The following is a 16,719-nucleotide window of genomic DNA, read 5'->3' on the forward strand; positions in this document are numbered from 1 at the left end:
ATTATTGTTTTCTTCAAAAATAAAAACAAACAAAAAAATGTATAAAATGGAAAAATATGTTCAATCGATTGAAACAAAAATATAACACGGACATTTTTGAGTTTTAGCCAAATATTGAATGTTTGGACCAAATCCTATGCTTATGTTTGGACCAAATCAAGCAAAACAATGTAAATAGACCAATGTCGAAGTCTACACAAAGAGTCTATCCTGCTCACGTCAGGTAATATTTACATTAGGTACGAGCACGATAGGCTCTTTGTTAACACTTCGGCATTGGCCCAATTACATTGTTTTGCTATAAGTATTGAAAATAGACTGTACAATTTTAGGACAAAAGCGGAAAAAACATTGATAGTTTTATTGAGATTTTGAAAATTATTATTATACTGCATAGAATATTTTGTGATACTGTTTGCTTATGTTTTTAAATATAGAATTTAATTTGAAATGGTCCTATTTGAAAAAAAAAAATAACTTTTCACAGTTTTTATCAACTCCACAAAAAAGTGTAAGTGGTTATGTTCCAGACATGACCAACATGACAAAGAACAACATGTTTGCAAAGCGCTACCGTTTTATTTTTTCTAGATTGACACTCATAAAAAATTGAGCCCCTTGGCCAAAGTTCTCAGTAAAACTTCCCCGAGTGGGATTTAATTTAGTTAATTTAGGATTACACAATAAGGGTGTAGGGATTTTCACAATACAATATGCAACTGAAAACGAACACACTTTTTTTTAACACAATACAGATAGAATTTAATAGCTCTCTCGATCTTTTGAAGTACATCAATACGTAGAAATATCCAATAGAAAAACGACTTGTATAAAGATTTTTTTTGTTTGTTTAAAATTTCCAGTTTTTACCCGAAAGCGACTCTGTTTTCAGGTTATCAGTTTGTTCCAATCGTTGTCTGTCCTGTTTTTTTTTCATTCGTTTCTAATGTATACGAGTGTGAGTGGGTGTGTGCGTTCTTCGTTTTTCCTTTTCTTCAATATTTAGGGAATTGAGTGGACCTTCAAACTAAACAAAACAGTCACTAACTAATATGAAACATTATTATTTTGTAGGCTTACACTTGTAACTTATGTTAATAATAATAATTAAAAACTGGTGACCAATCGACATCTGGTTGAGCTTAAAGAAATCAGGGAATTACCTTAATTTGATAACGAGTTCTACTGCTAAGAAAGTATAATAACAATAATTGTGGCGCTAAGAATCCGATGATAGTTTCTCTCTCTTCACTAATATGAAATTCGAACGAGAAGAGACGGGATGGTGTCGCAAATGTTCATGCTAATTCAAAATGTAGGGGCTCATAATATCAGTTTAGAACAAAGGATCCCTTTGCTTGTCGTCTCCGCACACACAAGGTTGGCCTGTGAGAGTTTCACACACACAAGTTTTTAGTATCGTTTCTGTAATTGATAATGTTTTCTTTTTTTTGAAGTATTTCAAAAAACATGCATATTCTCAGTTCTAATTTGTATATATAACTTCCCTAAAAAATCTGTATGGCAGTCTGTGGTGAGGGTTACTGTAGTGTACTTATCTTTTGACCTAAACTTCTTCTTTATCTCTTTCTCGCTACCTTTCTCACATGTTGAATTTCCAAATGGCTTACGTTAGAAAAAATCTCTAATAAAAAATTTGTAAACATTCATAAGTTTAAAATTTTCCTCTCCTCCTAATAAACGTACCTTCTTTCGGTTTAGACACTGTGTTAAGGCTATAAAAATTTGTAATATCGAATTGATTTTTTTGTGTGTTCCCTCCTCTTCCTATGACTCTTTTGCCAAAATGTCCAAAACGTGACACGTGAGCACCAGGTTGAGGTGGACTCAGTACTGCTGCTGTAGCCCTAATTCCCGATTCCTACCCCTTTTCCCTCTTGTCTGAAAAGCTCGCTGAAACCGTTGCGCGTTGTCTGTCTGTCTTAAGGTGGTATTAGACTATGACAAACAAACGAACAGACTCGCACCTTTTTCGTGTTTGACAGTTTGCCAAACTGACGTTTCTGCAAAAAAAAACAAAAAGTGTGAGTTTGTTTGTTTGTTTTGTCATAGTCCAATACCTCCTTCAGTTTTGTTTGTTTTTTGTTGTTGCCGAAATCGTGCAGGAGTGAGTGATTTTTTTGTCTTTTTGATTAAACTTTTGAGAATTACACTGAGAAAAGCGCGAAACACGTTGACGAATTTGCTTGTCGGTAAGAAAAGGTTTGCTTGTTTGTGTGTATGTATGTGAGAGTGAGTGAATTGTTTAAATAGTTTAAATGGTGCAATGTAGTCGTGCGTAGAGCAAAAAAGAGTGTCGACAATATGTCGTCATTTATTTGTTTGTTTGTTTTTTATTTCGTCTCAATAAATAATGCCGACCTAACCAGCTTTGCTAACGGTAGAAATATTTTAAAAAGTTTGTAATAACGGCGTGTTCACAACAAAGAAAAGTTAAGCTTAAAAAGTTGTTTGAGTGTGTTTGTGTGTGTGTTTTAGTACCTACTAGAACTCTCTTCGCTATGAACTCTCTCTCTCTCTCTCTCAGCTATCAACAGTCGTGTAGATATTCATTATGAATCTTTCGAGATCACTTTTGCTCGTTGGCGCCAATTTCTACAATCGACAAAATTACCTTATAAAATCTAACTCCAAGGAGCAATCGTGTTTATGTATGTGTGTGTGTGTGTTCGTAACAATAGTTTAGTAATATGGCTTCTCGCATTGACACTCTCGTCGCTATTGCACCTAGCGGATTCGCTCTCTCGCTCTCTATCTTTCTTTCTTCTAGGAAGGCAAAAAGGGGTTTGGGTGTGGCAGAGGGGGGAAGGATGCTCGCGGATGCGCCAAGGCGTCGATCTCAACCTCACCAACCTAAGCGCGTGATGGTAGCCCAGCCAATGATGTGGCTGTAAAAGTCGGATTATACTGGTTTTCGGACGAGGGGGAAGAGAGAAAAATACGATTTTTATAAGCAAAACTGTTTTAGAAAAAAAAATCAACTACAAGCATGATTGTTTATTTTAAATGAGTTTGTCATGACTTCCTCTCTCATTCCACTGATTTTCCCAGACTCTCGCTAATTTCATTCTCGTCCCCATTCTCTCTAAACATCCGCTCACTAGATATATATGGAGCATAATTTTCTCAGAGAAAATCGTTGTTATTAATCGATGCCTCCAGAAAATTAGTAAATAAAAAAAATCAAAAAGAAAAACAGAAATCAAAAAAATTAAAATTAGAAAAATTAAAAAAATAATTACAAAATTGAGAAAATTTGGAAAATAAAAAGAAAAACAAAAAATTAAGGGAATTCGAAAAATTCCAAAAATTAAAAAAATCAGAAAATTCCAGCAATTCCAAAAATTTAGAAAATTCAGAACATTCAAAATATTCTTAAAATTTAGAAAATTGGGAAAAAATAGAGTAAAATACAAAACAAGTTCAGAAAATTTAAAAAAATCAGAAAAATCCAAAACTTTAACAAATTTAAAAAAAAATTAGCAGATACAAAAAATCCAAAAAATTTTTGTATCTGCTAAATTAAAATTAAAAAAAAAATGAGAAAATTGAAAAAATCTACAACATTTATAAAATTAAAAAAAAAATAAATTTCAGAAAATTCAAAAATTCGGAAAATTCTGAAGATTTTAAAAGTTTTAAACGTTTAGAATTTAGAATTTAGAAAATTAAAAAAAAAAAAACAGAAAATTTAAAAAAAATCCCAAATTTAGAAAATTTCAAAAATTCCAAATAATCAGAAAATTAAAAAAAAAACAGAAAATAAAAACAATACAAAACAATCAAAAAATATTAAAAATTAAAAAAAAAACATTTTTTTTAATACGAAAATTTATAAAATTCAGAAAAATTTAAAATTATATATTATATTCTATCTGCATGGGAAATCCATGATTGACCAATGACGCATAGAATGTTTTGAAAATTTACTCTTGATTTATAAAATTCAAAAAAATAAGAAAATATAAAAAAAATAGAAAATTCAATAAAATCAGATAATTTAGCAAACTCCGAAAATTTTGCGAATTCAAAACACTCAATAACATTTTGAAAATTCAAAAACATCAGAAAATAAAAATTACAAAAAAAAACAAAAAGTTCTAAAAATTACAAAATTTTGAAATTAAGAAAAAAAGAAAAAAAAACAAAAACATGACAAAAACGGAAAATGTAGAAAATTAAAAAAAATAAAATTAAAAAAAATCAAAAATCAGAAAATTCTAAAAATTCCAAAAAATATTCAGAAAATTCAGAAAATTTAAAAAGTTTAGAAAATTAAAAAAATATAAAAAAAATAAGATCCTCAATTTTTCTAAAATACAAAAAAAGATAATTAAAAATAAATCAAAAAATTCTGCAAACTCCGAATTTTTTTAAAATTTAAAACGTTTAATAACATTTTGAAAATTCAAAAACCTCAGAAAATAAAATTACAAATAAAAAACAGAATGTTTAAAAATTCTAAAATTTCACAAAATTGAAAAAATAGAAAAAAGAATTCAGAAAATATAGAAAACTTATAAAAATTCATAAAATTAAAAAAATTCAAAAAGCTTAGTAACTTCTAAAGAAATAAAAAAAATCCGAAAATTATAAAAATCAGAAATTTTATAAAATTAACAAAAACGGAAATTTTAGAAAATTTCGAAAATTTTGGAAATTTAAAACATTTAGAAAATAAAAAAAAACATAAATTCCTAAAAATCCATTTAAAAAGCTGAAATTTCAAAAAATTCAAAAAAAAATTGAAAATTCTAAAAATTTTGAAAATTTAGAAGATTTAGAATAATTAGAAAATTTAGAAGATTTAGAATAATTAGAAAATTTAGACGATTCAGAAAAATTAGAAAATTTAGAAAACTCAAAAAAACCAAAACATTAAAAAAATCAGAAAATTTTGAAAATTCAGAAAATTCTAAAACCCGAAGCACCTACCTGCATCAAACGCGTTCGGGTTGATGTAGCTGATGAGATCGTTGTCGGACATGATGGTCAACTCCTGCGGTATGCTTGCGTTGGCCCCAACCGCGGCTGCAGCAGCCGCAGCTACGGCCTGTTGCTGCTGCTGCTCCTGAATCCCGCCGGCCGTTTCCACGACCATCTGGGTGGGAATCTGCTGCTGCTGCTGCTGCTGCTGCTGCTGAGTCGGACTAGTGTCCATTGGCTGCTGCGGGGGTTGTTGTTGCTGCGGCACGGTAGAGGTCACCGTCGAGGACATGATCGGATTGCCAATCTCCATCTGTTCCGGGACGGACTGCTGCTGCTGCTGCTGCTGACTGGCGGCGGCCGCTGCGGCAGCCAGGTTTAGCATGAGAGATTCGGTTGCTTGCTGTTGCTGCTGGTGGAGGCTTTCGGTCAGCATGTTGTGGACGATTTGCTGCTGCTGTTGTTGCTGTTGCAGGGCGTTAGCCATGGATTCGGCGGTCATCATGGCGGTCGGTTGACATTGCGACATCAGCGTTTGCTGGGACATGATGGCCTGGGTTTGCGGTTGGCACGAGGTGGTCATCATTTCCTGGGCGTTCATCGAGATTAGCGCGTTGATCGTGGACTGGGTCGTTACGGAGGGTTCCTGGGAGGTGAGGATTTCGGCCGCGGCGTTCAGGATGATTTCCTGGACGGCTTGGGTGGTTTCCTGGGGCTGGTTTTCGATCATGTTGGCGGCGACGGCGGCCATGTTGTTGAACACTTGGTTCGACAGCAGACCAGCGGCACCGTCGGAAACGGCTGCAGCTGCGGCCACGGCAGCCGCGGCCGTGGCAGCGACCGTAGCGTTCGAGGGTGTGCACATCATCGAGGTGGGCGAAATGGTCGGGTTGAGGATGATGTCCGGGGAGATGGACGCATGGGGGTGGGGGCTCACTTCGTTGGACGATCCGGGGGATGACAGGACCAGATTTCCTGGGGATGGAACCGTTATCGTGCTCTGGGAGTTGAGCATCACGTCTTGGGAGAGCGGCGAGTGGTTGGTGTTGGTTGCGCCACCCGGCATTTCGTTGTGCATCATGACGGTTGACGTCGGAGAGTGCGATGCGTTGCTGGCCAACGATACAACCGAGTTGATCTCAAGCATTCCGGGCGGCTTCTCCAGGGAACCTCCCGGCGAAACGGCCGCGTTCAGCATTCCCTCGACGTTGAGCTGTGCCTTGATCTGGTTGATTTCGTTCAAGTTGCCCAAATTGCTGGTGGTCGCGATCATCTGCTCGATCTGGTTCCGCGTCGTGGCGGACATTTGCTGTTCCTGCTTGATGCACAGGTTCATGACCTTGAGTTCGCATGCCGATGGCGATGTCGCCGAGTTGCTGACCTCGTTTGTCTCCATCAGCGTGCTCAGTCCCGACCGGAAGCCCATCATTGGACCGCCCGCACCCGATCCACAGTCCATAGCACTGTTTTCGTTGATCAGCATCGACATGCTGGAGCTTTCGTCCATCATGTCCATGCTCGGCTGGCGAACGCTTCTCCGCCGGTACAGAATGTGGCTGTTGTCGATCGAATTGTCCGTCGAATCCGGGAACCGATCCAGCGAGTCTTCGTTGTTCGGGCTGCGACTGCTCTCGTCGAGCAGTTCCGCCTTAAAGTTGGGCGGCGACGACATGTTGGACAGCTGCTCGACCAGCAGTGACGGCCGTCGGCTCGTCGTTCCACCGCTCAACGGTAGCACATTCACCGGCGGAGGCATCATTCCCGTGTCCAGCGTTTCCTGGACGGCCGCGGCGTTGGCCAGCTGTGAGCCCCACAGGAACAAAGACTTCTTGGCCGACGCCGCTTCACTGCTCGCTGAGACATCTGCGTCGAAGAAACGAGAGAAAGAGAGAGAGAGAAAGAGAACAACACAAGCGTACGTTAATCGAGGATCGTTTATCGCTTGATGCGTGTTGGGCCTTAAATCTACACAATAGATCATAAACGGAAACTTATGGCTAGTCTTAGAAGCTAACGGGTAAACGGTATTCGTCGAGACGGTGTTGATCTGCGGGAAAGCTGAGAAAGAGAACTTGAGAAAACTTCTCTGATCTGTTTAGCACACTCATACACGTAAAAAAACTGAAAACGGTTCAAACGTAACTCTGAACCTGTGGCACACTCACTCCGCTTCACATGCTCGATCCTCAATCAAACCAACGACCCTGGCCAGCTAACTCCCACCTGATCCCGGTACGGGTTTATGTGCGTAAGTTTGTACGGAGCTTGAAAAGTTTAACGAATTCAAGGAATCGATCGCAATTGGTGGAAACATTCGCGTTTTTTTGTTTGTTTTTTAAAAAAATCTCAACATCGCAGTCAACGCGAGCAAGTTCAAGTTTAAAAAGTAGACGTAGTCCTCCTAGCTTCTACCAACATCTTTGCCACCACATTAGGCTTGCAAAAACGACGACATTTCAGACACATTCAAAGTAGACAGCGCACTTGCATCCAAACTCGATAATCCACTGACTCAAGCAATCTACCGGTTTGAGGTTAGGACGGTAGCAATTTTCAAGCAAACTTATTAAGGCCAATCGTAGTCCCAACCTCGAACCGACAGATTCCAGATCAAAGAAATTTTCACTCGTAAAAAAAATCAAAATTATTTTGCTGCACTGAACGTTGACTACAATTGTGCTGGCACTGAAATGAGAGAGAAAGAGAACAATCGACGATGCGCGCTGAAATGATGAGCTGTGTGTGTGTGTGTGGGAAGACTGCTTCGCTGCTGCTGCTGCTGCTGCTACGCTGCATCCGCTCTCTCTCAATAGCTTGTTACGATTGCGCGCCGTTGGGCTTTCAGATATTTGAGCGAGAGAGAGTGTGTGATTGTTGCGGAGAGAGAGAACAATAACGCGCGCGTGTGTGTATGAGAAGCACGGTGGCGCTGATAGAGAGAGAGAGCGTGTTGACGGTTGTTGCTTCGCTGGGTTCGAATGAGGTTTGGGCGTAAATAATAAATGGGACCGTTGGTACAAACTGGTACAATGGTTGTGGGGTGGAGTGTATTGCGTTTGGCAGAACCAAAGATAAGAAAAGGATGATTGCGGAAGAAGAGAATAAAAAATAACTTTCGGATGAAAACAATCGCAACAAGAATGAACGCGAGCTCACTCTAGAGGCTATACGAAAAGAGAGATTAATAAATATTTAGTCGAACAAAGAAAAAAATAGAAAAACAAAGGAATATGAAGAACACATTCGAAAACAATAGGTCAAAAATATAGGGTTCAAAAATATTGGTTTGGCATATGTTATCAGTACCCTTGATGGAACCGTGGCGCACGTGGTTGTGTGAGTGCGCGCGCGCGCGATACAGTAGAACGTGCCCGTTACGACGAAACACGGGTAACGATGAAGGCTGATGAAGGTGTGAGAGTAGAGACGGCTCTTAGAACAGGATTCTTCACAGGTTGTGTTGGCTCAGCTCTGTAGTAGTGACTCGCGCAGGTGAGCTCGGTTTCACAGTTAGCAATGATCACGCGAGTGAGTGCAAGTGAGTGCGAGCGGGTGAGTGAGTACGAGTGAATGACAGTTGATGATTATGACTAGTGCCGTGCGTGACCGAGCAAACAAAGATGCTCTCAGAAACGATTTTACTGTTTGGTCTCAATGTAGGTTAGCGCACGTCGTGCGGCATGGGCAGTCTGTGTGAGTTACGCGATATTCACGTACGCGAGTTATTGTTTTTTTACAGAGTGAGAGCACACCTAAAGAACTAAGGAGAGGGGAGAAAAAAAGATGGTGGAAACTTAGATGAATGCTACATGTTTTTTGTTTGTTTGTTTGTTTGTTTTTTTTTTTTTTTTTTTTTTTTTTTAAATAGGAGCAGTTAGTTTGATTGTAAATCGAATATGAAGAACATAACTAAAGATTTCGTGTCAATAGATTCAATGAGGAAAATTTGGAAGTTGAACCATAGATTTCGGAGAAGCATTTGAAACCGGTCGTATTCTGAAGCACACGTAAATCGGATACTTTGATTCCGGGATTTTCATGCAAATAATTTAAATGCACTTGAAGATTTGAAACGTTAAGCTCTTCTTTTGATGGAAGAATCTATATCAAAAGAGTTTCACTGAGCACGCTCTGAGAGAGAATGTGGAAAGGACCCTGAAATTCTCTTCTCTTTTGTGTGGGGGAATTTCGATCTCACCAATACATTTGCAGAGAAAACGTCAGACGTTTGTTTAGCGAATCATGGATTCTATAACCTTTATCTTGAATGATTTTTTTTGTCTTTTACGTTGTCTAGAAAAGGGTGAATACTACAAAAATCACGCTTTTTGATCCAAGCATCATGTATAGGACAAGGCGGAACAGATTTACGGAGTTCCAAAGATTTGATGGAAACACGTCATGTTACGGATCAAACTTTGTGGCATTTGAAGTTAAAACCAACTGAGACCATCCGGACATTAAACGGACTGTGAAGACCATTCCGGGACCGGGTTTCAAGTTTCGACAGAGGACATTTCCGAAAATAAATCATGAGTGACCACGCCAGAAGCGAATTCCGGTGTTCCGAGGGGAGACAATTCAGAAGAGTTACATGTAAACATGCCATGTTGTATTTTTTGAAATTTGAATTTACTGCTTTTCAAGATTATCTGCACGAACTAGCAAGACCACTCCGGATCCGGTGTTCTGATGGAGGACATTTCCAAAAAAAAAAAAAAAAATCACGAAAGTACATATACAACATGATGTATGATCAATCTTCATGAAATTGCAATTTTTGATCTTCAAAGCAAATATTGTAATTCTAGGGACTTGTTGTATGACCATTCTGGAACCGGTTTCCGGTGTTCCGATGGGGACATTTCCCAAAGATTCTTAGAAATGCGTCATGTTGCATATCGAACGTCATGAAATTTGCAGATATAGCTACACAAGATTATCCGGACATTCCACGGACTTATACGACCACTCCAAAACCGGTTTCCGGTGTCCGACCTTCATGAATCTGGAAGTTTAGGCAATCTCAATAGCCCATATGAACATTCCACGATCCCTTCTGGATATTCCGGATCCGGACTATTCGTAAGAAGAAAACAAATCGAAATCATGTCTTCCCCAGAGACATCTCATTTGGTGACCAGAACGCAACCGCTTTCATCTGACAGTCTCTTGTGCTATCGGCTGAGAGGAAGAAAATCGCGAAAATTGAGAGCGAGAGAGCGAATCAAAAAAACTTTTTGTTTGTTTTGTTTTGCGGAAGGATGGGAGAAAGTTTCAACCTTGGAACTGGTCCATTACCTGGTCTCGGGCATCGCTTCGCGGTTCTCTCAAAGTGTGTCTGCGTGATTGTCCGCTTCCGGTTCCGCACATCATCATCATCTTCTGCGGGGCGCTCTCTGGTTTCTCTCTTTCTCTCTTGCGATGGTATGAGTTCCCCTTCTCTTCTCTCTACTCTACATCTATTTCTGATTGTTAAAATTAAATATTCATACAGAACCAATAGATTGTTGTTTGGTGAAAGAAAAAGGGGTTAAATTGTTTGTGTGTTTTTTTGTGATTGTTGGGGGAGGTTGGGAGAAAATTACAAAAGGGCGGTTTTTGCGTTCGACTCCGAAGCAGGGATTTTTTTGCAAACTCGTTGAATCTCCAATTGTTGCTTCTTTGATGGTGGTGGTGGTGGCGGTGCTTGTTGATTTTTTGTTGGTTATTTTCTGTTATTTGCTATTTTTTATGATATGGAAAACTATCCTAACTTGCGATCGAAACAGTTTAAGCTTTATCTTGTTGCATTTTATAGCATTCGGTCTCTTTCATACAGTTCCACAACCATTCGTCAGCATTCTTGGGACACATTCCAGAGAGGGGGAGAGATTTGCTGGACAACACGCGCGGAATACACAACAGTTTGATAAATTTGGAAAAATGTTGTTCGCACACTCGCACAGACAAACAGAAGATCGTTCAAACCGTGAGTTCTAACACTCACTCGCTCATACAGTTTAAGCCCGGTCGCACTTAGCATCGGTTGATGCATCCGCGCAAAGTGATGAGGGGTGACTTTAAACGGTGCCAATTTCGACAAAGAATAAAAACACATTTACGGACCCTGAAGTGAGTTGTGTGTTTGTGTGGTGAAAAGCCAACAGCTTGCTGGTGAAGGTGTGAGATCCCAACCGTTCGGTCGCTCATACGAACTCATCCTCGAGACGCACTCATGGCCACACACTCACGCCAGCTTAAACTGCTTGGATCGATCAACGGAGCGGTCGCAATAGGAGTCATGTGGTTAGCAACTTGAGGATCGCCTCGTCGGTAGCTGCCTAATATTACGATAATCTCGCTCGCTCCAGACGTATGCCGGCCCTTCTAGAAGCCTCGCATACATCCGTTTCGAGCGCGTGAACCATCGAGAGGCTCTATATCTTGCCCCCCCTCTTCAGACGGGGAGGGAATCCGCGAAGATTCGCTCTGTCAGCCCACAGTTGAGATGCTTACCTTCGCTCTGGTTGCTACTAAAGCTAGAGTTTAGAGAATTGAAGCTTGCCGGACCAGTATTACCACCACCAACACTTGCTGCCGGCCCCGACGGGCCAATCTCGTCCCCACCGCCCAACCCGAAGAACGACCCCGTCGTCGTGGTGGACGCGCTCAGCGCCGTGTGGTGCCCCTTGGGCGTGAAGGTAAAGTTGTGCGTTTCGCTCCGCTTGCCGGCGGACACGATGAAGATTTGTACTACCACCGGTTCGCAGATGTCCTGGCTGATGTACGGCGGGACGGTACAGATGAGATGAGTCTGCAAATTGAGAACAAACAATAATAAAAAAAAAACTTCCAGAGAGCGCGAGACAAAGCGCGAACCCACCTGCTGCAGGTACTCCTTGTCCGGGATGACGGTCTGCTCCCAGGGCATCACGCTGATGCCGCCGGCGGTCGCGGCGCCCCCGAGCGGGGCCTTGCGCCGCTGGAACACCACCTTGGTGTCCTTGAGAAAGTTTTTGCCGACGATGAACAGTTCGAGGCCGCCCTCGGCCGGGCACGAGACTAGAGACTTTTTGCAGATTTCCGGCACGCCGGGCGGTTGGGCTGGAAAGAAGTAAAAAATAAGCTGTAAATTAAGCTTCATTTTTCATTCATTTTGATGAGATTTCTTTTTTTGACCTTCTTGAAATGTCTTTCAAATACTCATCCAGCAATGAAACGCATGATAGATCCAGAAATCACTTTCATCAATCTATCTAAGATTTACAGTACTTGTTCGGTAACTGGGCGTTGTTTAACTGGGCTGATTTTTGACTGGGCGCTCGACAACTGGGCTGTAGCCTGTAGTCCACTTAAAAAGCAGACAAACGTCAAGAAACTAAAACAAAGTGGGTCAATGGATGCAAAAATCAAGCGGAATAAATAAAACATTTTATTTTTAAGGTTTTTGCGAATTTTCAAGTCACTATTAAAGGAAACTTGAAAAAATCAGTCTGGACACAACTTGGGTAACTTTCTTTTTGATATATTATTAAGGCCGTTGCAAATATTTTCCAAAGTTTATGTCCTAATTCAAAATTGGTCCGAAAAATCAAAAAAATAAAAGCAAAAAAAATATCAAAAAACTTGAAAATTCGCAATTTGCAATTTTCAGTGTAAGGCCTTGGCCGATCTTATGCACCAGGTTCCCGACGAACACGCACTGCCCTTACACCTACATCTCACCCTTGCTCTGAGTCAGTACGAGCAACACGCTAGAACACTCTTTGAGTGTTCGTGTTGGTCCGAAAAATCAAAAAAATAAAAGCAAAAAAAAAATGTATCAAAAAACTTGAAAATTTCAAAAAAATAGTGTCAACTGAAAGCAATCTAGAATGCCCTATTCTGCATTGGTAATCATATTTAGCATATTTGGGCTCGTTCAAAAATATATTGAGCTTTTTTTTAAATTTAATTCCAATGTAAATCACCGCAAAAACTTTTTTTTTTCTCGCATAAATAAAATTTTCGTCAACACTTAGAAATGTTTGAAGCTTATGATTGCAAAACATCTGGGCAGATGTAAAATGCAATGGATTTTTGCCAAACATCGTTATTTTGACTCTTGGGCAATTCTACACCTAAATCGGAAATGGATTTTTTTTATATTTTGATTTGTTTCAAATTCTTTGGACTCCTTATTTATGACAAAAGAAGCCATTTTGTGTCATTGGATCACCCATACAAGGCTCCATACAATTTTGGTAGCTGTCCATTCAAAAATGGTACGAAAATATTCGAAAATCTGTAACTTTTGAAGAATTTTTCCGATCGATTTGGTAACTTCGGCAAAATTATAGGTATTGATGAGGACTATTCAGAAAAAAATAGGTACACGGATTTTTTTGTCGATTTTAAATTGATTTTTTTAAATAAAAATTCAATTTCCCATAATCAGTATTTTTATTTTTTTTATATGTTTTGCGTCGCGGTGTTCATCAAGCATCCTTAGCATGCTAAGGAAAATTTGATGCTTTTCTGTGGAAAATCGTTAGTTCCGAAAACCCCGGATGTATTGCCGTTGAGCTCGATGGGGGTTGAACGAATCGACCTGGTCTCTTAGGAAAAGTTGTTCTCCAGACGATTCCGCTCATTTCTAGCCATCCTAGAAGTTTCTACATGTTTTGCCCAGGCCTGTAGGAGCAAATGAAGGAAAATTCAAAATTTCCCATAGTAATTTCCATGTAAACTTGAACCAGCTTGAGACAAGCCAGTTTTCAGCCAAATGAGCTGAAATTTGGCGTGAGAGTCCCAATGGGTATGCCCTACACGGGGAACAACACCAGAACTTAATCTGAGAACTTTTCAAAATCCGTACCCACCCTAATGGACAGCTACCAAAATTGTATGGAGCCTTGTATGGGTGATCCAATGACACAAAATGCTTCTTTTGTCATAAATAAAGACTCCATAAAGTTTAAAACAAATAAAAAAAAGATCCATTTCCGGTTTTAGTGGAGAATTGCCCAAGATTAAAAATAATGATGTTTTTCCAGTTTATAACGTCATGATTCGAAATCCGGACACTTAGTAGCATATAATTTTTGTTATAGCTGACAAAAAATCATGTAATAAGTTGGAAATGAAGAAATATCATCAGGATGTAGTATTAGCAGTCAGTTTCAAAAAAATGCATGCAAAAAAGGTCTTTTCTAACAATTTTTCATCAGAATTTTAAAATTAAAATGTCTTGTTGTGCTTCGAATCCCGGACACTGGTAAAAGCTGCTTCGAAATCCGGACACTTTTGTTCGAATTCCGGACACTCGATTTTACTTGTGAATCGCACAAATTTGGACTGAAATGTTACTGAATGGCATACTTTAGGTCTCAAATAAGCTGTTAACATTAAAACAATCGATAGTTTATTTAAAAATTTGCTAGAATTTAAGGAAACCGAAACGCCTAACCGAACGCCTATGAAATATTTCAAGTGAAAGGTTTCGCATTTTTGGTAAACTTATAACTTAATTGTATTTAATTGTTTTGGCATTAACTACAGCGTTAAAACAAACTTTAAATGAAAGTTGATGTTGGAATTCATCAAATAACACAGTTTTGACATTCATAATGCGAACTTATATCCAAATAATTGATAAAACAAGATAAAAGGGCTTTTGTTAATTTGATTTGGTGAACCGCGGTGGATTTTCTTGAAATAATTCGAACTGTCAAAAATCCACCAAAGCATCTACCACATTGATCGCACAAAAATCTGTGGTAGAAAAGTATCCACCGGTAGATGCTTTGGTGGATTTTTGACAGTTCGAATTATTTCAAGAAAATCCACCGCGGTTCACCAAATCAAATTAACAAAAGCCCTAAAGTGTCCGGGTTTCGAAGCGTCCGGGAATTCGAATCATGACGTTAGAAATCATTCTTAAATTTTAAAATCTAGCCTAATGTGAGAATTTGTTCAAAATATGTGTTTTTAAGCTTTTTCAAAAGTTTACTATTAAGAGCGAGTTTTTCACCGATGTGAAACAGGTCGTATCGAGGTGCTCCGATTTGGATGAAACTTTCAGCATTTGTTTGTCTATACATGAGATGAACTCATGCCAAATATGAGCCCTCTACGACAAAGGGAAGTGGGGTAAAACATTTCCGCATTTCCGTAAAACTTTGTCAATTCCAACTCTTTTAGATGCATTCGAATGGTCTTTCGAAGCCCTTCAAAATGTGCTATAGACATCCAGGATCGGTTTAACTTTTTCTCATAGCTTTTGCAAATTACTGTTTAAAATTGATTTTTTTAAAACCTTAATATCTTTTTGCAACAGCCTCCAACACCCATACTTCCATAGGTCAAAAGATAGGTAATTTCATGGACTATAAGCTTACGGTATTAACTTTTTGGCCAATCGCAGTTTTTCTCATAGTTTTACGATTTTTCTAGAGCAAACATTTTACAACGTTAGTTTTTGCCCTGTAGGCCAAGAAGACGGCACTTTTTGGTCTCAATTTTGACATATTCGGAATCGGAATTAAATAAGATCTATTTCTTTTTTCAAAAATGTTTTATTTAATTATTTTTTAAATCAAAATTACAACTCCAATACTTCTAACTTACGTGAAATTGACCGAGGATTCCGAATATGACAAAATTGAGACCAAAAAGTGCCGCTATGGAGGCCTACAGGGCAAAAACTAACGTTGTAAAATGTTTGTTGTAGAAAAATCGTAAAACTATGAGAAAAACTGCGATTGGCCAAAAAGTTAATACCGTAAGCTTATAGTCCATGAAATTACCTATCTTTTGACCTATGGGAGTATGCGTGTTGGAGGCTGTTGCAAAAAGATATTAAGGTTTTAAAAAAATCAATTTTAAACAGTAATTTGCAAAAGCTATGAGAAAAAGTTAAACCGATCCTGGATGTCTATAGCACATTTTGAAGGGCTTCGAAAGACCATTCGAATGCATCTAAGAGAGTTAGAATTGACAAAGTTTTACGGAAATGCGAGCAATTTTAAGATTTTTCATGTTTTTTGGACCTCAAACTTCAATGCCCGTTTTACCTCACTTCCCTTTATCGTAGAGGGCTCATATTTGACATGAGTTCATCTCATGTATAGACAAACAAACGCTGAAAGTTTCATCCAAATCGGAGCACCTCGATACGACCTCTAGAACAAACCGAGCAGAATCTACAAATACTGCCTCTTAATGCCAAAATTTCGAATATATTATTCTTCAATAGGCTGCTTGATGTCAATATTTGGTAAAATAAAATGTCAACTTAAAAAAACTGGAAATAAAACGTTTAAATTCGCGGTTGGAGAATACAATCTTAGAAAGATTACACTCTGAAATAAGTTGGATAACTCGAACTGTTTAAAAAAGGTCTAACACAAGGTACTCAAAGAAGTCGAATTACAAAAATCTTATTAAGGTGGTAGACGGTGTATTTCACTTTTGGGGCAATGACTGGCAATGATGGTTCTGAATTCAGGGTCCAGATATAGTGAATTGAAATGAAAAAATAATCACTATTTGTAAAACACTTCTACAAACAACTGAATCAAGATTTGAATGTTTTTTCTAAACCAAACATGGCCGCCAAATGGCCGATCGGGAATGATGCCTTCCAGAGCCTTAAGCTGCCTGTCTTGCATCCATCATAATCAAAGAGATTTCAATCGACAGAGGATTACTCCGACATGGCGTCTTCCTCCTGCTGTGCAATATCTCCCATCAACTCACGTGAAGATCACCCCAACGAACGCAAATACCAAACCGATCTAGTTACACATT

General features: G+C 38.8%; 1 protein-coding gene across 3 annotated transcripts in view; it reads right to left on the bottom strand.

Moving 5' to 3' along the window:
* Positions 1 to 735: 735 nt before the first annotated feature.
* Positions 736 to 16,719, bottom strand: part of LOC6053089 (nuclear factor of activated T-cells 5) — a 78,384-nt gene continuing 62,400 nt past the window's right edge. For all 3 annotated transcript variants that reach the window (XM_038248822.1, XM_038248821.1, XM_038248823.1), the window contains 4 exons: positions 11,813 to 12,033; positions 11,446 to 11,743; positions 4,957 to 6,810; positions 736 to 2,928 (listed from right to left, as the gene is read on the bottom strand). In XM_038248822.1, coding sequence (XP_038104750.1) covers positions 2,924 to 2,928; positions 4,957 to 6,810; positions 11,446 to 11,743; positions 11,813 to 12,033 — 2,378 coding nt within the window. In that variant the 3' untranslated portion in view covers positions 736 to 2,923. The remainder of the gene's footprint in view (positions 2,929 to 4,956; positions 6,811 to 11,445; positions 11,744 to 11,812; positions 12,034 to 16,719) is intronic.

This window comes from Culex quinquefasciatus, chromosome 1, assembly GCF_015732765.1.
Source record: "Culex quinquefasciatus strain JHB chromosome 1, VPISU_Cqui_1.0_pri_paternal, whole genome shotgun sequence".
NCBI classification, from domain to species: domain Eukaryota; kingdom Metazoa; phylum Arthropoda; class Insecta; order Diptera; family Culicidae; genus Culex; species Culex quinquefasciatus.